The sequence below is a fragment of the Agelaius tricolor genome, unplaced genomic scaffold, assembly GCF_023055355.1.
Source record: "Agelaius tricolor isolate 1412-34295 unplaced genomic scaffold, bAgeTri1.0.p SCAF_5, whole genome shotgun sequence".
Classification (NCBI taxonomy): domain Eukaryota; kingdom Metazoa; phylum Chordata; class Aves; order Passeriformes; family Icteridae; genus Agelaius; species Agelaius tricolor.
Genome location: NW_027269265.1, coordinates 16,626,590 through 16,650,341, shown reverse-complemented (window position 1 = coordinate 16,650,341; position 23,752 = coordinate 16,626,590). Strand labels below are relative to the sequence as shown.

General features: G+C 39.6%; 1 protein-coding gene across 1 annotated transcript in view; it reads right to left on the bottom strand.

Moving 5' to 3' along the window:
• Window positions 1-885: 885 nt before the first annotated feature.
• TC2N (tandem C2 domains, nuclear) overlaps window positions 886-23,752 on the bottom strand; it is a 29,888-nt gene continuing 7,021 nt past the window's right edge. Inside the window, exons 2-12 of the mRNA XM_071426601.1 lie at window positions 16,920-17,046; window positions 16,030-16,263; window positions 12,598-12,762; window positions 10,710-10,801; window positions 10,043-10,118; window positions 8,803-8,903; window positions 8,035-8,151; window positions 6,999-7,190; window positions 5,056-5,170; window positions 4,383-4,582; window positions 886-2,340 (exon numbers count right to left, since the gene is read on the bottom strand). Of these exons, the coding sequence (XP_071282702.1) occupies window positions 2,230-2,340; window positions 4,383-4,582; window positions 5,056-5,170; window positions 6,999-7,190; window positions 8,035-8,151; window positions 8,803-8,903; window positions 10,043-10,118; window positions 10,710-10,801; window positions 12,598-12,762; window positions 16,030-16,263; window positions 16,920-16,986 (1,470 nt within the window). The 5' untranslated portion in view covers window positions 16,987-17,046 and the 3' untranslated portion in view covers window positions 886-2,229. The remainder of the gene's footprint in view (window positions 2,341-4,382; window positions 4,583-5,055; window positions 5,171-6,998; window positions 7,191-8,034; window positions 8,152-8,802; window positions 8,904-10,042; window positions 10,119-10,709; window positions 10,802-12,597; window positions 12,763-16,029; window positions 16,264-16,919; window positions 17,047-23,752) is intronic.

The window sequence follows — 23,752 nt, the reverse complement described above, 5'->3', positions numbered from 1 at the left end:
ATATTTGCTGTTATATATTTGCTGTTATAATTGATTTTATTAGAAACCTACAGATTAAATATTAGCATAGCAAAAAAAAAAAAAAAAAAAAAAAAGAGACTAGTAAGGCCTTTAGAAGGGTAAATGTCCTAAAACAGTCCCAAAAATCCATTTTATACAGCATCCACTGAGTTGGCAACTCTGTAGAACCACCGCTGTGGTAATGGAAGTCTACAAAACACTGGGAAATTCCCTGTCCTCCCTTTTAAACAGAACAGCATTCTGCATCAGGAAACAGTTAGTTTGCACTTTTGTTTATTGCCACAATGAATAAAATGTTCAGCCACAATGAATAAAAAAGATCCCTGTATTCAAATAAAGACACTCCAAAATATCAATTCAGCTCCCTTCCTTTTTTTCATTTTTCCCAGCAGGCCAGGCTCCTCCTGACTGTTTTAACTGGCTGGAAATTATCAGTGTCAGTCAAGATCCTCTGGGCCTACTGGGAGCTTTGCAAAGAGTAAGAGCTAGAACCAATGTTTGTTCTCCAAGTAACATGCAAAACCTTTTTCCAGTTCTTTTATAATGACTGGTTGAAAAGCAGAGTATGTACGAGTCTGTAAAAATCCTTCTGTTTCGAAAATATTACATTTCAACAACAACAAAGTGGATGGTTGAAGTTTCCAACATTGCAATTATCAACTGATGAAAAAAATACTTGTAAGCAATTCCATTTTTTCCTGATACTCAAAGACAAAAAACTGGAAGTAAAGATGCTCTGAGCTGTATGCCTGAAGAGGATGTGCTTTCCTGTTACAGCATTTTCTCTGCTCCCCATGTACCTCCCAGCAGTGAGTGCTCTCACTGCCACTCTAGTTCCTGCCAGATGGTGGAATTAAATCCCAGTTATGAAGAAAGGTAGATTTATTCAGCATCTATACCAACATACACATTTGTACAGTCCAGACAGCCAACAGTACACATGTAAGCAGTGGAGTCAATTAAATATGTGGTTTTTAATCCGGTAGTTGAAGTAGTGCTAAGAGATCCGCGCTTTTAGATTTATACATTATCATTTATACACTTAGTATTTTCCCCCCTTAAAAATAACTGTGAATAAACACCTGAAAATATAGAAACTAATAGAAAATATAATCTTAGCATTTTGTTGGAAAAATACAATTTGCAATAAAAATGTTTATGTCTTCTTACTAGAAACAAGTAATAAAAATATACTCCCAAACATAATTTTTTAGCATCCTAGACATGTAACAAATATTTCTGCAGTAGCAGCCCATCCTTTAAAAAAGTCTGAATCCTTGCAGCACTGCATTTTAATTAATATCAAAAAGCACCTAAGTCAATAAATTTTTGCTTATGCCTTCGTACATGATAGCCTGTGTTTTGGCAATGTAAGCAAATGCTAGAGTGTGTTGACTAGATAGGAAGTGGTTTACATATAAGTATTTTATATAAAAAGCAATCTACAAATACTGGCTCTGATCCTGGGCAGGGTCATTGCCTCTTTGTACTACTCCATTGATTCCAGCCAGAATTTACCCAAACAGAGCAAGTCTGGAGGGCCCCTCTTGTAAAGATCACTAAGGCAGAGGAACTTTTATCTTTCCATCTCTCTGTTTTGAGAAAAGGATGGGGCAAGCTCAAGCTACAGCCTTCTGAGCAACCCTTCATCCAAAATGGAGATCAGAAAAGCCCATGGGTGCTGCCTTATTGTGTACTTCCCTTTATGCCTTCTCCTGCTGCCACAGCTTCCCCAATTGCTCAGGCACATCTTATCCTGATCCAATGGTGTCAACAAGCCCAGATGCTCACAGGTACCCAGAATCAAGGCACTGACATGATCCATTCCCTGGTTTGGAGTCTGCCAAAGACAACACTGCAGATGAGCATGATGTCAGTGGCTAGTGAAACAGAGTTGATTTAAGCTGCTTCTCTCCAAAATTGAATTTCTGTGCTTTTAGGAAATCCAAAAGGGGCAAACATCTTTTTTTCAAGATGGATTTTGTGAAATCAAATGAGCACTTTTTCCGATTCCCAAGTCTTCTTTTTAGTAGTATTTAGCCAGTATTTCTCTTGGTGAAACTGAATTTTCTGTTTCCACAGAGGCATGATGCAGTGCAGAACTTCTGAAGAACTTGCACAGACAATATCTTTATTTTTAATTTATAGTATTTTAGATAGCATATGAATTTCTGTAGAAAAATCAGTTCTGAATTTCATCTCCAGTCTTCAAGATGGGCCAATGCTGTACCATTTAACAACAACTTTTTCAGGATTTGCAATGGTATCTTTCCACTGCTCTACTGCTTCACTGTTGCTGCTATCAGAACTTAACCAGATCTGCATTAAGGAAAAAAAAAAAATTAGTTTACCTGATATAACAAAACCTAGCATTTACTAGTTCCAAATAAATACCATGGAAGTGTAGGACAAGATACAATGTATAGACTGGGACCAAAGGATAACAGCAACAAATACAGCTTTGCTAGTACTAACATTTTGGCTTTCAGCTGGAGTCTGTGTTTAAATTTAGCCTCTAAAATAGTTTAGAGAACCCAGTATATAATAATGTTTCAGTACTTAATAAGATGTTTTAAGTGGAGCATTCCTTGCTGCACTCAAATGCTCATGCTGGGGTCAGGGGCTCCGCGGGCCGGTGGCGGCTCTGTGTGTCAGACACAGCTGGCTCCAGGCCAGGCAGCATCCGGCACGAGCTGTCCAGCGCTTTCATGAGCATTTCCAACAGCACACTCCCACAGCCAGGGCCAAACCTGCATTCCACAGAGGTTACTAACATGCCCATACCACACATAGTCACGTAGTTAGAGTCCGTTTCTTCTCGGTACTCAAGTTAGTGGATAGTGGCCATTAAATGAGGAAATGAAGTACAAGTGGAAAATTTCCCCCTTAACATTATCACCAGCCTCCATTGCCAAAAGAATGCTGCTTATGTAAGTAGGTAACGTTATTTACAGGACTCTATTTCCTCAAGTCTTCCAAGAATGAGTCCTTTTAAGACTTCTGAGAAACCTTGACCATGAAGTACATTTAGCCTATAGTGCTGTGGCATGAGTCCTCAAGAAGTGAGAATAATGTCTTCCAGAATACCGTAGACAGCTGATGTTTCATCCACAGAGATTCAATGTACATCTTGCTCATGATTAAAGACATGCCTGTAAAAGCAGCCTAATCTATGTATTGTCTGCTTAGAACAGCATCCAATTAAACACCATTCTCTGAAGAATTAAGTTAATAGATACAGCTATATTCATTTTTTTCCAGCTACCCAGCCAATTGCTCAAAGTACATTTTCCCCTGAGCCATATTTTATGTCTTCATGTGTTATGTGGCAATGTCTGCCTTCATGAGCTGAAACAACCTTTTCCAAAAAGCCTCTGAGGAGCACAAGTTTTCCTCCTCCTAAAAATAAGATCCACAATGAAATGTAACTCATCAGATTGACATTACCTCACATATTGCTAGATGACTGAAAAATCATACTCAGTTATTTCCCCCCCCTCCAAGACAGTACAGCTAAGAAGAACAATTTTTTTTTCCTATTTCAAATCTAATTCCACCAACAGGAAGATGGGACATGTGCAACATGAGGCTACAAAAAATGGAGGAAATTCACGTAACTCTTGCTGATTTCTATATCTTATAGCACATGAGCATCTCCTGTAGCTGCATGTCTTCAGCAGGCACAAAAAACATCACCAGAATAGGACAGCACCATTTTTTTTACCTAAGGACAGCACTGTCCTCCATCTGACATGGGATGTTACAGTTGGGGTCTCAAAATCAAGTCTATATTATCAATTTATGCATTTATTAAAATTGTGTTACTGCATTTACCTGGGTAAAGAAAAGCACAGAGCATTATGAACAGCTATGGCTCACTATATCAAGAAGAAGAGAGACATAAAGTGCAGGATGATGGTAAATTAGAACAAGCAGGGGAAGAGGATTGAGAGAATAATGAGATCAGACTACTAAGTTTTATGGTGGTTAAATAAATTTGATCACACAAATGCATTCAAAGAGATGCTACAGTACAGGACCTTGTAGCTTATGGAGCTCCTGTGGGTGCTGTTTTTCTTTACCAGGAGATCCTGTATCTCTTGGAAGGCACCTGTCACATAGTAATACTCCACACAAAACTGACTTCAGGATTTCTTTTTGAAAGAAAAATCAGTGTCCCATTCTCATGCTAGTGCATGTTTAAGAGCCCAGCACCATTTTTGCTTGGATAAAGAAGAGTTTAGAAATATTTAATATTTTGTTATATGCCACCTCATTTAAAGTATTTTAAAATTCATATCAAGGAACCTGTGGAACTGGATTTTAAGTAAAGGGTATTGGGCTGTTTAGCAGAAACCAACCTGTCCTAGGAAGTGTTTTCTTCTCACTGAACTTTTGCTGTAGAGCTTGATGAGAAAGCTAATTCCTTGTTCTGCTTGGCTAACTGGAAAAACCATCATTTCTCCCCACTTCACTTGGCCATTAGTGGACTTCAGAAGGCGAGTCTTCTTTTTATAGATGATCCCTTCTGTACTAAACATTCCAACTTTCACAAAGAAATCTAGCACAAAAGGGAAGGAAAAAGGCATAACACACAAAGGGTTACTCACAACACACCCAAAAAGGAACCAACAAGGTCCATATGTATGCTTCAAATTGCATCAATTTCTCAAAAGGCTGGCCAAAAGAACTCTACAATAGCTTTCCTGACCAGTCACATAAACAGAATACGTTCAGTAATATTGGACTGATTAACACAGTATCCAAACAGCAAGTGCAAGCTAATGCTCTTGTATGTCAGGATTAATACTGGGATAAAAATCTTCCAAAATACATAAACACACATCTTCAAACTAAACAAAATGTAATCAAGTAAGACATCTGGGGAAACAAGCCTTGGCAATGGAAATCTACCACACAATGTGTTAGTCTGAGGTTCGTAAAGAATGTTAAGAATTGCCAACCCATTTGAGCAGCAATTTACCTGTTACAAATGCTTTCAGAGAGGAGGCATGAAATAGCTGATTAACTTACTTGAAGACAGTGGTGTAGATGAAACAGGAAGGTTTTGTGCTTCAAGAATCTGTAATTGTATCCTTCTGTTTATTGCTTGAAAACAAGTTCCTATTTGAAGTTCTGCACGGCACACCTACAAGCAGAAGAATGTTGCCATAACATCTGGATTAAGTTGCTTATAAACTCAGGAAACACAGGAATTTTGTCATATGTTGGGCTCCCACATTTCTATCTGGGATTTCCTGGACAGAAATATAAGCATGTGTTGCATACAGAACCTGCAGATGCACAGTAAGTGCATCTTGCACTTGTCATAGCTGCAGTACATGTGCTCCACTGATGAGCTGCTTATGTGTGGTGCCTCGTGCCACATGTGGCCCTTGTGGGCTGCAGCCAGGGATACTGGCCAATCACCTCAGTTTTTACCTGGTACAGATTCTGCAGTGGTAAGAGCAGACACATACAGGGGAAACCAGACACGCCCTTGCAACTTTACTAAATCTGGGTGTGGAAGTGAGAGAACATAAGCTCCACTGACACAAAAATCTTCCCACACTTTTGAATTTTGCAATATGGAAATGTAAGCAATGGTTTCCATTGATAGAAGGCCCTGTCACTTAATGTCATGAGTGCTTAGGGTGACTGTGTACTGTGTAGTTTCCTGTGCTGTGAAAGTACTCATGTTTTACATGCCCACACACATACACCACTGCAACACACGCAGTGTATGCATCAAGACCTCCAGTCTGATTCTTGGGGGGCTTTTTAGAATTTGTGCCAGTATCAAAGTTGCAGTGAGTCATCCTCTTTGCTCTCCTGTCACACTGTAATGTCCTCAGAACACTGTAAGAGCAGCAGGAAAAGGCCAATGGAGACCCACCTTTCCTGACAGCCTTCATTTAAGTGGACTCTGCGAGTTTTTGTTGCCTTCAAGTTTTAATGCACTTTAATGAACCAAAATGCATGAAGCAAGAGAGCAACAGGTTAGATAAAGTCAGGCCCCAGTTCATCAAAGGGAGCCAAATTCTCTTTGTAGCTCAGCCACAAAATTTCTCTGTAACCCTGTGAGGAAGCCACTTTGTCAACTCTGAGATTTGGCTTTCTATTGGCAGAGAGGTTAGGGTTTGCTGCCTCACAGGGTACTACAGGGATGAATCCCAGAGTGTCTGGAGGGCTCTTGGATACCAGCTCCCTCTGTCACTTTATCTTACTGCTTTTGAAGCAATATGGTTATTCACATTAGAACTAAAAAATGTCAAGTGTAACTTATGTTAGAAATCAAGAGTATCATCCATATTACTCAGACACACTTAAATAAAATTTGCTTTTGAATTGCTAATTCAAGTTTAATTTGTTAAAAATACAAATGTCTAGACACAATCTATAAAAGAAACAAACAAAGTCAGGGTAGGGGGAAAGGAAATCCCACTGTGAAAACCACCTGCTTCTTATTACACTAATGGAAATGAACTGTCTGAATTATTACTTCACAGCATGCAATCTGAACATTAAATATATGGCTGTCTCTGCAGTTTCAGGCCACTGAAGATCTTAGCACTTTTCTTCCCTAACAAAAGCAGTTCCATTTGCTCTGAGCTCTTGCTGTGAGTCCTAAGGATCTTCTGATGTTTTTTTGGTCAGAAAAGACAATTACTCGGTGTTCTTTGCTGAACATTTCCCCAGAATGTCCCTCCCTCAAGCTGTGAGCCATGGTGTGGGAGCTTGCTCTAGCTCTTTTCCTAGAAACATCCTAGAAAAATCAGTTTATGACCAGAACAGCTATGTGCAGAGTTCAAAAGTCTGCATTTTTTCCCCATCAAAATGCCTTTCTCCAAGGAAGTAGAGTAAAGGGGGAAAAAAAGAGAACTCCTCTAGTTTTTACTACAGAATTATTTTACTTTCATATCCAGCAACCCCTTCCAGGAGAGATAAGAAGATACTTTCACAGTATTGGCACTTACAGGTGCTTTGGAAGGAGGAGATATATCCAGCCAATGACTGGACTCCTGTGAGCTCAGCTCCCGCAGTGCCAAGGAACATTCTCCAATCGTTTTTTTCCTGGGAGTCTGTGTCTGGATTTTAAATACCAATCTGACAGCCTGCAGGCTTTGCAGTTTAATGGCAAAAACAAAAGTTTCCATAAATTCAATGTCCTAGAAAGAAAAACAGATGAGTAACATTATCATTTTAAGAGAATTCCACTGAGCCCAAAATTTAGAAACCAAGGCATCCTGGCTCTATAGCCACTTTTCCTGACTGCCACTTTGGGTTGCCATGGAAAAGTGTGCTTTTAGAGTGCAAAATCCACACACTCACCCCTGTGTTGTCACACCCTGGCAGGGCTGAAGTTTTGGATTATTTTTCACTACCATAACAAGTTGTGGCCATCTCTTCTGGAGCTTTACAACAGCACACACACATTGTGATAACAGATTCTCTAACTTTTTGATACAGTCTCTCCAGCTAATTTTGTTTTCTTTCACCTTTGGCTCACATTATGGGAGATTTATGTTACTTTGCTTTCCATCCCCTTAATATTCCTTTACTGCCACTATCAGGAATCTTGTCCCATATGACCAATTTTTACTATTTTCTGTAGAGACAAAGTGTGAAATTGTCTCCTGCCAAATGAGAGGCAGTACCTCAGCTCCCTTCCCTGGGATGAGTGTGCACCTACAGGTATGCCCAGCCTTCCTCTGGTCCCCCACCAGGGAGGTGCCACGGCCAGCAGCTCATGGTTCAGTGCCCTATGAGCAAATCTGTCCTGCCAGCTTGTGAGAGAAGAGTACAACGCAAGGCAGGATATAGGGGGAGGAAGTGGAATAAGGCTTTTAATAAGATTTTGAGAAGTTGGGAGAAGTAAAACACACCTGGGCAGTTACCACACCAAATATGGCACAGGAGTGGATGTTTGGTCTATTTTAAAAATCCATTTATCTGTCACATTTATTTTTTGTGGGAAAAAAATATGTCAGTATTTTGCATGCCTCTACTTACATTGCAGGCCTCCTTGGCAGAAGATTTGAAATGCACTGGCTTGGGCAGTGTGAGAATTCCCTTGACACAGATACGAGGATTTTCCCCACAGCTAGAAGGCCAGCTCAGGTCCTTGCACTGCAACATTGAAAAAAGTCAGTTTAGACAATGCAAGACTTAGCATTCGATGTACTTACAAGGTTTCTGTCTACTCAAAGTTCCCTTGCCTGAAAATTATTCACAGTTCTGGAAGTATATACAACCACCATAACAGTATCACATTTACTGACAAAAAAGCCTCAAGAAGCTACGTGTCCTCAAAGTTCTGTTAGGGTTCTGCCCTGAAGGAACTGCTAGATTTAAAGTCATAGAATCACAGAAGTCACTTAAATGGTGCCTCCACAGTTGCTCCCATTTACTGCCTTCAGATTTTCATAGGAAAATGACCATAGCAGGACCAGCCTATGAGCAGCTTGGCTTTCTAATATGTGCTGAGTAGTTCCTCACTTCACAACTTGAACATATGTTCACATATGTGTAGTAACATAAGGAGATATATACTATTTCTTCTTATTGACTGCAGCAGAACAGAGACTGCAACAGAAAAAAAAATAAAGGGGAGGAAGATGCTTTGAAGCCTAGTATTACATTTAACTGAACTTTGTTTATATTAACATTTATAAATAATTTATTTTTTTCCTAAAAGTATTTATTAAAGTAATATAGAGACAAATTTTTATTGAATAGTCATTATTTGAACAAATAACTGACTTATTTATATTTGCTTACGTGTAAAACTGTGATCCAAATCTGCTCTACAGAAGAAACATAACACAACTTCACATTCAGTCTTCCAAAGTCTCGTTCATCACCTGATAATGTAATAGTATCTATGGAAGAAAGCCAATGAATATTTTTAAAAGTAATGCAGTATCTTAAAATTCACTCCAGAAATAAGGGAACTCATTAGTAAGTGAACTGCTTATCTTTGCAAACTTCTCTCAAAATAAGTTTGAAATATTTTAACACCTACATTTCAAGGACAAAATATCCACCAAGTCCAGTAACCTGACCTTCTGCATGGCTAAAGGCCTTCACATTTCATGGAACAGAATAATGTAATCATAGAATATCCTGAGTTGGAAGGGATCTTTAAGGATCACAGAAGTCCAACTTCTTGGCCCTGCAGAGGAGACTACACCAAGAATCATACCATGTGCCTGGGTTATCTCTACTGAACTTAATAACTTGTGTTATACTCAAACAACTTTAAGAAAGAAAAAAAACCACATTCCTGAGACACCCAGAACACATTTATATCCTATCACTTTCCTTAATCTCTTTCACTGCTAAGTTTATAAATCGGTCTTGTTCCTCAAATTTCAATTCCAGTCTAGTAAACATATTACTATTATGCTGTCTCCAAGTCAGAAGAGCCATTTAATATCCAGCATTTCTCTGTCATGACTGGAACCAGGTCATTGCCTCAGTCTTCTTTTAGAAGGAGACTGGGTCAAACTTTGACTTATAGCAGGGTGACTTCTGTGGGGACTTGATTAGTTTTTGAGAGTTTATTTTGCTGTATCTCCACTTCTTAAGCATTCTTTCAGAAATAAGGATACTGGGTTTGCATGCAATATTCTTGTCTAATTACCAGTGTAATATGGATATTGGACTTCAGGCACCTCACACAGAAAAATACTGATACATGAAAAAGGACTAGACCTGGTGCTGCATTCCATCCTAACAAGGTGTCTGTGATTTCATAGCTCACTCAGGTAGTAAATCCAGGAATGAATTTCTCAAAAGCATGAGAACTTTTCAAAGTCTCATCTGCTCAATCTCCAAACAACAGGACAGTGCAAGTCCAAAATTCTTAATTTTAAATTGCCAGGTCATCTCCAGCTGATCTCCTAGTCAGATTCATCTCAAAAAAAACCCAAACCAAACAAAAACAACAACAGCAGAGTAGAAATAGTCATATGCAAAGGGAAATATTTCATTAAAAGGTAAACAAACAAAACATTACCCAGACTCCTGTTACTGCCTTGTGAATCCTTCCTGGAAGAAGAACTGCTAGGTACACTGGAGACTGAATCATATCTCTGGGGACAGGAAAAAAGGAATCAATTCAGAGCAACAGATGCAAAACCCAGAGATTATACCATCAGACAAGATATGATGAAAACTAAATATTCCATTTCAAATAATTGCCTCACTCCCTACTAGTTTCTTGATCCAGTAGAATGCAATTACTATTTTGATGCAACGAGCTAATAGAGGACCCATTTGACCAGCAGACTTTTTTGCTCATGAATATATACACAACTCCATTGCTATGTAAGACATGATTATTATAGAAGAAATAAATAAACACAGTGTTTTGTGTCAGTGGAAACTTCCACTGTTCCACTGTTCAACTGATGGGAGAAACCACAAGATGATGAACCATGACATGCTGTCTGTCCTGTCCTGCCTAACTGCCTACTTGGGTTTCTCAACAGCCCCTCTGGGCCAGAACAGCAAATGTCAGAGGAGGCACCAGGAAAAAGCCTCTTGAAGTTGGTCAAGATGTTGAAATTTTCCCTCCAGTCCTCCCAGTGTACAGTGCAATGCCCTCCAGTGTTTAATCTGGAAGCAATGCAGTGGGGACAGACAGACTTCTCAGTGTAACCCTGGCTCCAAGGGGAACTCACCTTGATGAACCGGTGAGGGGGGCTCCTCAGATCAAACATCGAACGGCTCACATCCAGGGGTCCAGCCAGAGCACTGGCTCTTAAATCACTAACTAATAAGACAAAAAGAACAATAAAAATCACATCAGCACCACTGCTAGGGGAAAAAAACCTAACTAAGAATAACTTTCACAAACTGCTGGATATCATCTGTTCAATCTTACAGATTACAAATGAACAAAATGGTTTAAAGGCAGTATGATCTGCTGTTATCTAATAATTTTTTCAGGAAGATGGAGATGGGGCAGGGGTGAAGAGATAGTGTCTTTTTCAAAAAATTAATTTTTTAATGAAAAAAAAAGTCAATTTTTATACAGAAAGCTGTCTGTAGAATATTAAAAAGCAGAAAGATTTTAATCATAAAAATATGTTGTTTACCAGTAATAGGTAGAATTTTGGAAAATCATTAATGAGTTTACTTTCCAGTTTGTTTGTGTGGAGTTTGTTTTTCTTTTAAGAAGAAGAGAAGGGGCTTCACATTAAAATTCAAGAATTTTCACATTAAAATTCAAGAATTTCATTTTGTACTTTCCAAATAAATACATTCTGTAGTTCTGAACCCACACACATGAAAAATATCACAGCACTCAAGCAAACTAGGTTTAGAGTTGTGACAAACTAGGTTTAGAGTTTTGTTTTAATCATTTATAGATGTATGAAGATCTAAGTTCTGAAACAGCTGTCAAAAAACTCTGGAGGAAAAATTTTAGAACTGTACTCTAGACACACTAGAAAAACCTTTCTTTTGTTTAAACTTACTAAGACAAAACTAGTAAAGTGTTCTCTTTGCTTGAGGAAAAATGGAAAAAGAGATGATGGACTGAAGGAAGATGCTCAAGACAGTTTAATAAAACCCATTTGGCTCCCACCATAGATGCTTACAAAGCCTGGTAAAACCATATGTGTTAACAGCTGCTAAAACTCTACATGTGTTCTGTTCTCTTAAAAAAATATATGGAATAGTCTTTTCATGTAGTCTCTATGGTGATTCAGAATTCTTTTAAAACAGAACACAGACTGAGACATTTTCCCCCACCTGAAAACAAGAATGCTATGCCATTCTAAATAAAACATCTTTAAAAATGCAAGCTTCCAATTTGACAGAGAGTGTGTACCTTTCCTGGAGAGTTGGAGTTTTCTGAATGCATTTGCCTTAGCAATCACAAGCAACAACTAGTTGTTTACTTGTCTGAACAGCATTCACTACAGGACACATACACCAATGAACAGCACAGAAGATAATTTTTACCTGGGTAGCCAAACACTTTCTATCTAAACTTTTACTATCTTGCAGCCCTCCCTCATTCTTGCACACTGAGAAATGGGGACGTTGCTGTAGCTTCAAAAGCTCACGACAAAAAAAGTCAGCATATAGCATCATGCTCCATTTTGCACCTGTTCTTATCATCTACTCCTGAAGGTTTTTTGGTGCTTTCTCCTCTCCCCATATATGTACTCCTCAGGCACTCCTCCTACCCAACATACTGCCTGGCTTCCTTTTTCCATCTCCCTCACTCCTCTTACTGGTAGCTGAAATCTCCAGTACTGCATCCTGGTCTGGATCAGAGGCAGCTACAGTATCTCACATTGCCAATTTCTCTACCTTTGTGTGATGCATACAAGCCTTGTTAAGCCCCTAAAAGACAAGAAGTAACAGTGCAGCTGAAAATTAAGCAGAGCTGGCTCTGCAGATTGATTCACCAACCAAGGAGTGTCTGTAGCACACCAACCAGCTTGAGATCTGCGATAACCAAACAAGTCTTCTGTAGACTATTGGCTTTTATTCCTCTTACCTAAAAACCCTGAAAAGGGGAGGAAGGCAGAGAAGCAAGGGTGTGGTCCTTCTCACCTGAGCCATACAATTTCCTGCTATCTGCTTTTGCTTGGCAGCGCCTGATGAGATCAGGTGAGACGCGATGCTCCAGATAGAAGGGGTTGTAGATGTCACAGCTGGGCCACTGGTACGCGCCGTGCAGCTCTGCCTTCCGCTCGCCAAACGAGGCTCTGGCTGACTCTGTGAGGCACAACAAACAGCAAATGCAAGAGTTCCAGACATAACACATGCTGCCTGGCTTCCTAAGGCAGGCAGAGTGCCTAAAGGGCAAAGGACAAAATATTTCAGAATTATCTACTCTGGGTAAAGGGGATAAAAAAAAGGAAAAAGAAAACACACATTCACATTATGTCAGGTTTCCATAGTTTGTGAGCAAACACTGGAATTAAATTTGCCATAAAAAACTATGCATACCCTCTCTTGGGGTTTTGCAGTAAATGCCCAAGTAGTTAAATAGAGAAGGTTCCAAAGACAGAAAGCAAAACAGAAGTTAATAGGAAAAGTAGCACTCTGTGTATAGAAAACCTCCAAATTATTTAGTTACCTACTCCCAGCATGTTCTGACTGAACTAATGGACCCCCAGACCTTCAGGAAGATCTTGTATGGAAAGATAATGCATCTTGTGACTGCAGTCTCCTCATCTACTTTCCATGGCAAGTCTGTCCATGGTGAAATCACTGGTCCAAAATTACTTGAATTGTGGGCTGAGGCATAAGTAGACATATCTGAGACTGCTTGAATCCCACCCCTTTACTCAGCTCATAATAATTTCAGAAAAAACATGCATGCCTCAGTCAGCAAAACAGTGAAGAACACTGCTGTAGTGTTCTTTACTGTCTGGACTGAAAGAAGCCATATGTAACAGCACATTAGAGAATGGGATGACCTGGATTCTGCCAAACTCTGATATTTGCTCCTTTCTCTTCACCTCCCTGGACTTCAACCTATCTCTTAAAAAGTTCTTTATCCCACAATAAAGTACCTTCAGTTCTGCAGGTATCTTGCACCATAAGAGGCAAACTACCACTGCTCAAGAGTCCTCTCCTGCATGTGTTAGTAAAGTAAGAACTTAAACACTGAGATGGAACATGGGCAGTGATAAAAATGGGCTTGAGCATGATGTAAATCAGGATGAACACTAAAAGTGAGGCCACAAAGAATTGCTACACAGCAGATGATGGAAAATCCAATGTTCCAGACCAGGAGCACTTCTTCCTGCTAGCTTACTTCTGTAAGAGCATGAGACACACTGCAGTGAGCACTGAAGAGAAAGGCTGCCAGAACTTAATTGGTTTCAGAAGGGTTGCCAAGAGCTAACACTGAGCAAGTCCTGTTTCACTGAAGGAAAATGGCCAGACATGCACAGAAAACGGTGAGGAACTGAGAGCAGCACTTGGGACTTCTACAGATATTTAACAACAGTCTAAGAAAAAAGTACTCTGAATACATTTTTTGAGTATGCTGGTGCTTTGGCTAATGTGAAAAAAGAACAACAGCACACTTCACTCTATTTAGTAAATCTCCCTAAAAAGTAAACATTGCATTTTTAAGCACAACTTTATGGAGCTTAAAGCTGTACTTAAAAAAATTAGTATTTATATTTGGAAAGAGAAATGAAAGTTGCCTACTTGACATAAGAGTCACTTTTCAATTATTTGTTCAAAAATTTAAAATATTTGCTCAAAAGTCAGGTCATCCTGCCAGAAGATCTAACAGCTTGCAGCCTAAAGGACCACTCTGTACATCAGGTCCCTCAGAAATTATCAGGAAGCAGAATTCTCAATGTAGACAAGTCACTGACTGTTAAGATTGTGTAAGAACAGCATGAACAAGGAAAACATTCATCTAAAGGCTGTTAGACACATCTTCCTTCTCTCTGGAGAACATCCATGCCTCAGAGTCCTTGATGAACTTCTCTGTACTGTATCTTGAGGATGAGATTAGACTAAGCAAGGCAGAGCCAGTAGCAAAGGGGATAATCAGGAGCATGTCCTGCTTTTCCATAGCATATCCAACCACAAACTTACAAGAACTAGCTACTGAAACAGCAGGCACCTGGGGAGATCAGGCTCCGAGATGAGGGGGCCTCACATGTTCTACCTCCAACCCTTCAGCTGCCTGTTAATGGCTGCTGACCTGCCAAATGAAGCCCACTAGAAGATGGGGCACAGAATGGCCAGTCTGTACTGACTTAGCTTGGCTATGGTGCCAGTGGTACATGCAGCAGTGGGTGGGGAAGAAGTCTGGTAATAGCCCTGCAGGAGCAGGAAAGAAGCAACAGCAGGGACCTAGGGAGAAGAAGAGGGAAGGGTGGGAATAAAACCCCACAAATACAAAAAAGTTAGGTAGTACTGCATTAGTTGTTATGCAACATATGATTGCCTTCTTTCAGTTATTAGGCTTTTCACCTTCAGAAAGGAAATAAAGTCACATGGGGCTAAGAACATATCACCAGCTTATCATGTCCTTGAGGCAAAGCAGTCCTAGAGAAAACAACTGTTCAGGTATATCTCTGTGCCAAAATTTCCCCTTACCTAATTCTCTCCATCTCCTGGCAGGACTAAAAGCCTAACAGTAGCATATGCTCTGTAACTCACACTAGTAGGACAGAATCCTATTCTTTTTAAATGCCACTGTGTCTAAATTGCATGTACCTCATTTTGGCAGTTTGAGTATGGGAGTAACAGAGGATGAAGTACAAGATTGTTGTGATGCAGAAAAGATATAACATCATATGAAACCTTGTAACAGGGGATCTGTGCCCCCTGGCCTCCAAAAAAACAGCAAAAGGGCCAGGAAATAATAGGGACAAAGAATTCTGCCAGATAGTAGCATCTGCCATCTATTGGCAAAATCTGAAAAGGAAGATGTGTTAGTATGTTAAAACATACCATGAAAGCCAGAACACCCTCCTCCTTTTACTTGAGAGATATGGATACCGAGCATATGTTAGGTCTTTCCTTGTCTCCACTAAATTCAATAAATTCTTTCTAAAGATTCCATTTCTTTTAAGCATCTTCCAGTACTTTTGAATATGAGCACTGGTGTGCAATCATCCCATTCAGTTTTATTCATACAACATCACAGAGATTAATAGTTGGATGACATACTTCCCAAAACCTCTCTGGGTGTCCAGAGAGAAAAGAAACAAGCTCCCCATTCTCCCCAGGGATGCAGTCACAGCAGCAGCAGCCTGACAGAGCTCAAGGGTTTGGACAATGCTCTCAGGCACCTGGCGTGACTCATGGGGTGTCCTGTGCAGGGCCAGGAGCTGGATTCGATGATCCTTGTGTGTCCCTTCCAACTCAGCATAATCTCTGATTCTTTGAAACAAGACCAGGCTTCTAGCAAAGTTCTGCAAACATGTTTTCAGTAGGAATACTTAACAACATTCAAGGTGCAGCAGAAGCTAAACAACAATTTCAGTAATACTGTCTGTATTTTACCTTTAATCCCTCCAGCATGTGAGATACTAGGAAGGTTCTTTGGCTGTACATAAGCCATTCTGAATGGAGGGACCACAAATGGTACCTCCTGACCATCCAGGGGCAGTTTAGAAAGCAAATAATCCTCAGAACACCCAACTTGACGCTTCACTGACACAGAAGACAATGGAGGCTGCTCTACAATAGTTGGCTTGCTTGCAGCTACTGCTTCAGATTCCTGCACCATGGAAACTGCTAAAAATAAAGAGCAAGACAGACAGTGCACATGTGCATTAATTTTTTAACAATACTACGAAGAACAGATCTCTTTTATTTAATAGTATCTCTGCTTGATACTTTACTTAACAGCTGCTAGTATTCAGTTTTACAACATTCAGGACTAGCACCATGAAAAGATATTCATCCTCCTGACACCTGTACTGATCCAAACTCTTTTTTGCCCAAGCTTCTATATTTATAGCTACCTTCTTCTTAAGTGAATTTGCACAAGAGCTACACTTGTAGCATAGATGAGTTCTTCAAACAAATAAGACACCAAACAAAAACCTAAAAGAGTTTAAAATACCCAGAGTTAAAAAAAACCAAAAAGCAATCAAATTCTCAGAGTTTGAAATATAGAAGACCTTTACACAACCTTGGGTAACAAAGCTGGCTTTTTTGGACAGTATTCTAGACTGCAAAGAGCAGACTTGAGACAACTGTTATTTCTCAGTTCCAATTCATAATATTAACAAGCATGGCTTCAATCTCCAAGTGGAGTTATGGAAAGAATTTTGGATGTTGTAAGAGAAATCAATTTTATCAGGGGTAACACAGTAATTCTATTAATGGGACATCTCATTACTAATGCAGCAAAACATTTATTAAACCCTCATTATGTCAGAACTCACAATCATTTTTTTCCTTGTCCACGCAGAAACACAATTTACAGCAGGTTTTTATACATTCTGTTGCCATTGTTTCCAGTGTTACAATTTAGAGGGGACTTCAATCAGCAATCCAGTGCAGTTATCAGACCTGAAAAACACAATAAAACAAAGAAAGCATAGTAGATAGGAGTAAGTACAATCAGAATGCAGTATTATCAGCTATTTAATAAGCAGTTGCTTTTTGTACACAGTCCCAGGATCAATCAGAAAGTTACTTCAGTCATAAAAGGATCAGAACCATCAGATTTCTCTCACTGAGAAAAATCACTTTTATATAAAAGCACAAGGAAAGAGGTAGTTTTAACATATAGCATTCAAATACTTTCAGTGATCCACCCAGACAGGTCCCTGTCTTTTGGGAACACTAAAATTCTCCTCATATTTGTGTGTGCCACTGGGCTTTGGAGTTTACTCAGCTTTACAACTGTTTTGACATGGTACAGCCAAGCCATTTGCAAGATGTGTTTTTAATTCTGTTTCCCTTGTTCATGTTTCTCCTATCCTCTTTCACTTCCCTACTATTTTCACATACATCTATACATGTTTACATTTTTCACTCGACATACTCCATACTTTTAACTTGAAAACAGGCTTTATGAAGGATGCCAAAACTGCCTTCTTTGAGAAGCTACTGCTTTCTCATAATTGTATACACATGAAACTGAAGACCTGGTTTATTATATAATTGTTTGGTGTGCACACAGAAATAAAGCACACTGACTTTCAGCAAAATAAGAGGCATGTAATCTACAAAAGAATGAGAACAAGTCTCTAGCAGCTGGTTAACATTATAAGAACTTTATGACAATGCTAACTGGCCTCATTTAAATGTCTTTATTCATATCCTTATGTTCTCTTTTCAGAGAGACAGACAGCTGTGCTGCCTCCAGTCCAAAACTTTAGCTGTCTAAGTCTACTCCTTTCACATCCACCTAAAGTACACAAGGTTCTTAGGAGAGCATACCCAAGACACAATTCTAACTCAATGAAGATTAGAAGACACCAAACAGAACATGAACATAGGTTGAAGGGATGAGGAAGACAACAAGTAAGATAGAGGGGGAAAGCATGGAGAAAATATGCAATTTTAGCAAAAAATGAAAAATGGACATGTTTGCTCAGTTCTTTCAATAGCAAGAAATTTCAAAAGCATCCGTGCACAAACACAGAAACCATTCCACTGCAGGGTGAACAGTGCCATAATAGCCTTTGTATAGTCAAAGACAGCTAGAGAATCACACAAAGTCTATGGAAATAAATGTAATATCCCCCAAATTTTTCTTGCATTAAAAGCCCCTCTGATTCTGTAGATGTCAAGTGGAGATAGTAAGCTACGGACACTTCCTCTAACTCAAAGACCATTACTTTGTACAGAATCCTTCTCTCAGTACTTGCCTTCATCTTAAAATTGCCCATGAGTGTGAGTACAGGAAGAGATCTGCATCAAAAACCTTCAGAGGCAATGCCACCAGCTCCAGAACCTGCTCTGCATCTTTACAGAAGCATGAAAAGAGGCATGGGAGTTTCTCATTAAATCATCCATGGTTCTAATGATCAGACTTTCACTGCTGCTCCTCCCTTGGAGTCATACTCATGATAGCCAAGGCTGCTAATTTACTTTGGGTTCCCTTGCAGTGATTTTCCTTCCCAGCTGTTATCAGTATACAGCTGGAGTTAATATGCTTCACTCTTGTTCACCATGTTTAAACTGGACTGAAACAGCTGCTCTGTTTGCTCTAAGCTTTGCAACAATGGTATCTAAGCCTCAGTGGCAGTTTGCACAGGCAAAACAGACTTTTATCTCAAAATGTCCAGATAGAATTTATTCGCTACTGCTGGTGAACAAACCAAAATGTTAGTACTGCCCTACTTCCTAGCTACATAAAGTAGAAAAATTCATTTTTCTGCATCAGAGAAAATTCAGTTCATGGTAGTGAATTGTTTAGCTGGAACAATTAATGTGAGCAAAGAAACAAATAGAAATCATCTGTCAGAAGCAGCTGTCTTTTCTTCACAGGGGTGAGTGCCTTACCTAGAAAGAAAGGGCTTCCTATGGGTATTGAGGATTTAACAGTCATAATGCACTTCTACACCTCCTGTTCTTCTATCATTAAAAAAGACCATGTTTTTCACAGTAATGCCAAGTCAGCTGTGATAGTCTTTAACCATTGCATTTTTCCCCATTTATCAATATGCACATGTTCATACATTTTTCTTCTATCTAAAGACAAACATAAAGCAATTCATTACTGCCTACTGTAAAGAAGAGTTAGGATTACAGATTGCTCTTCAGCAATAGGCAAGGCAGTATCAACAGTGAATGGCAAAGTATATAGACACACATTCTTAGAGCCTCCGTTTCAGTTTTAGCTTAATTATAGGAGCTTGAGAAGAAAGTTCCATGACTAAGAGACTAGAACACTGTTTACACTTCCTTAAACTTACAAATGTAATGTTTTAGTGACAAACCTTGCACTTGGGTCCCAAGCCTTGCACCACATCCACATTACAAAAAAAAAGACTGCATTTGCTGAGGGACAGGCCATTTAGACATAGTGCTCCCTCATTCTGCTTAGAGCACTTTATGGAATCAATAACATGGATGGTCTCAATTACTTTTAGCAGTTTTAATTCACTTAATTAAAATACCATGATAAATATTGTTGGTTTTTTTGTTTGAGCAATCCTGGCAGTAAATTAGATAGCTTGGCTCCCACTTAAAATATTTTCTTGTATCTGTATTTTCCAAGCTGCCTACAGTTATCTATACAACTTTCACTGCATGCAAAAGTTTTCTCTTAACCATGTGGGAGAGAAAGAAATTTAGCAGGTTCTGTTGTATATTTTATTAACTGAAAATAAACAAAAACATTGTAGAAGACTAAGCAAGTATTTAATGATCTTGACAGAAGTTGACATTTCTATCAAAGTTTAAACTTATCCCACATGCCAGATCCTTTTTGCTGGTGTTTGCTACCCAAAAATCCTCAGTATATAATTTAACAGTTGTTAAAAGGATGAATTTACCTGGGAATATATTTATGAAATAAACCAGAACTGTAGAGACCTCTGTTAGGTGCACCACCAAATCCCAAAGAATTACTGACTTCCCAGCAATGTCATCCATTTTAACAAGAAGACTCCTTGACACTATCTCTATTTTTTGGGGTCAGTTTTTGTTGGGCAATATGCACATAACATGGACATCCTCAATTTTTGAGACTCTAGATGGACAAAAGGATGGAGGGAAAGAGAATTCACCCTCATTTTCAGACAAATAGAGAGAAATCACTTTGCAGAAGAGGGAACTGAACCCACATCTTGTCACTCGTGTGTCAAATTTTCTCTTTCTTGGTGTTTTTCACCAAATTCAATAAGCCATTTCATTTCTCTCTTCCCAGTATCAAGCCAAAGTCAGATAAGCAAATGGAACTCAGCAAGAGTACTTCCACACTAAGGCAAAAAGAGAGCCAACATTATTAGAAGATCCTGGAAACAGCAGTTTAAAGCCTAACCACACACATACACTGAGCCTAGAGAATTATAGTAACTATTATTTTAATGGGTTTAGATGGAAAACATAAATTATCTTAATGATTTCCAGATTCCTCTGATAGAAATTTTGACTGAGCTAAAATCAGATAAACAGAGTATCAAAGACTTTAGTTCCAAATGCCTCCAGAACAATTACAAGACAGAGATGTTTGGAGAAGAAAGTAAATATTTTCAACAACTCATTAAATAAAAAGAACATGATAGAAAACGGATGATAGCAATATTAAATATTAAAAGCTGAAAGCAGTCTGAAAAGAAATGTCAGGTCTTTACTGCCTTATGAGGAAAGGGTGTTTTGCAACAAGACTGCAGGTTGCCAATGAATTTTACTGCATTTAGTCACAGCTCTGCTCCCTAGGAGTTGAACAGGTAACACATTTATAACTACACAATAGAAACAAAGGTGAAATAGCTGTTCTCAAACGGGGAAAGCTGGCTAAGCCAGTGGTTTCAAACATTTTGAGATTTATTGCCAGTCATAAATGATAATAATGCATTCTCAGATCTGCATTTTAGAAACATACCAGAGCAAAATTCTAGTAGCAGTAAGTTCTCACACAGCAGGATGTGTAAAACAAAATACCCAGAAAAAAGGGATTATCAGTTGTTATAAAGCATTTGGGACAGATCTTGGAATGACATAAGCATCTACAGCTCCAGGAACCCCAGAGGAGCCAGGACCCTTTGCAACATATGAGGATCTGCCCTCTGGAGAAAGTGAGCTCAAGCTTGCTCGTTCACACTTCAGCCAAACACCTCGTTTCTCATACCTCCTCTGCTACCTGTTTATGCTGCTCTATGACTTTCTGCCTTTTGGATCCACAAGATGCAGTCAGTCCCAGGCATATAAATCCTTCAGAGAGCACAACAGCACCAGCTCAGCTCTCCAGATGTTTTACAGAAGCATAGCAAAAGCTGCTTCTGATGTAGGTCAGATGGATTATCTTTTCATGGTGCAGATGCTGCTCCAGGCTTAACTTCCACAGCCGGCTGTTTTGTGTTTTTGCTTCTGGGGAAGAGTGTCTGGGAGCTGTGCACCCCTCTCAGCATAGCTCTTCAGCTGAAGAGGGGTGGCTGATGGCCACCACGTCTCAAAACCAGCCAGCCCTAGTATAACAGCCTAAATGGTTTTGAGACATTTGCCTCCAGGTACTTTGCTACTACAGCAGCAAGGACAGCACATGTACCCACACACACTTACCAAAAATATAAAGCCCACAGTTGAAAAAAAAAATTAAAACTACTAGTTTTATGGGGACTGTATGCAGGTCTGACTTGTACTGCCCACATAGGAGAGACATGTACTTCAAGTGGGCCTGAGCATGAGCAAGAGAGGACACAGCTTTCATTCCTATTCATTATAAACTTGAACAGTAGCAGGATGTCTGCAGGAATTACAAAAAGAGGAAACAAAAAATGTCATGCCAACACACACCTACCAAGGTGCATGATAAGAAGCTCCTTTCTGTACCTGTTTCTGGAAGAAGCCCACAGCAGTGATATTTGCAGTAACCAGTGGGTGGGTGTGTGCATACCTACAGCCCCCTTCTCTGCTTGTAGCCACAACTCTTGCAAGAGCATGAAAGCTCTGGAAATCTGCATGCAGAGATTATTCCACTTCTTCTGCCTTCCAAGGAAATTAAGATAATATGAGGCTTTCTCTTTTTTTGTGACTGGGAAAAAAAAAAAGGATTTCATCCTGAAAGCAGTGGATCACAAAGAAGATGCTGAAATAACACAACAGAAAAAGAGAAGTTATGAGGCTTTTGAAGGACACAACCAGAAAGACATTCTTGTGAGAGACATCTTAGAAACAGTTCAACAGATGCAAAACTCTCCCAGTCCAGCAAATTAAAAAAAAGAGTGTAATTGCATATTTAAAACTGAAGAGAAGACCATGCATCATTAACCTAGTTTAGCTGATGGAGATTTTCTGACAAACCATTGCACAGCCTGCCTTGGGCAAAGAGGCTCCCAGTGTTGTTTGAGCAGTTATGCAGTGGAATCAGGTAACAGAAATAGATCGTAAAGTCACACTCCATGATGCAAACAAACCACCAACTGCCCAGGCTCAGGAAGCATCTTCCCACACTGGGTAAATGATGGCACAGCAGCACATCAGGGGAAATTTTACATGTTCCTCTCAATGATCACAAAAACAGGAAACTGAACGGAACAGATCATGGGTATGAGCTGTCAGTCCTGTGCTGCAACCTCCTCTCATTCACTTACAGTTTGCTAAAGCAGAGTTTTGCTTTTGAAGACCAGAAGGCCCATTATGAACCCATGTCCCACTCTCCTCAGCTTCTGACACCAGTGGATTTCAACAAGTTATGCCTGCACTACACTCAGCAACTTTAGCAGAAAGACATGTTTTTATTTCAGAAAATGTTACAATAACTAATTTCCTTCACTACTAATATTTTAACTATCTCCAGGAACAATCTACCTCAGTCTCAACAACATCACAAGATAATCTAAGGTGAGAAAATATTTCATTTAATAACACTTGTAAAGGCAAGCTTGCTCTTGCTCTCACAGCACTGTATTGACATTCCAAACTACTAGCCCACTATTGGCTCTGCATCCTTCTGACTGTATTTTGAGCAAGTGAAAAAGATGAGGAAGGTGGGAGCCTGCGGACAGCATCTCCACACTCCCTTTGGTGTCTGCCATGGCATTCAGGTAAGATCTTGTTTGCTGGGCTCCAATATTACCTGGGCTACAGGTAACAGTTGCAAGCAAAGTTTAAAACTCTTGTAATCAGCAGGAGTGCTTAATATTTTACTGCTATCACCCAGGATGTGACAACTGTACAAAAATACTATTTAACTTCAGCAAGCTTCTTTCAAGGGAAAGAAAACCACCTCAGATATCAGTTCTTAGCTTAGATGTTGTCATAGCAGTAAAAGCAGAGCTCACTGTGAGCCCATGAGCTGCTTTGCACCTTCTCCTGCCAATGAGGTCCAGCTCTAATTGTGCCAGGGCAGAAACTTCTCCTGGAGCAGCCACATCTTCCCACACACACTTTTGAGGGAACATACCGTGTCCCACTCCAGCTTTGCCTTCTCTTTCCAGCTTCTCTGCCCAGACAAAGATGATCTAATGTATGTCTCTCTTCATGCAGGCCCTGAGCTGAACCCTAAAGATCACTTGTGCAATCTAGCTGTGGTCTCATTCAGCTCAGCAGCTGCTTCTTCCCAGGGCTCCAGCCTGGAGGAGGCCAAAAGGCTTTCAGC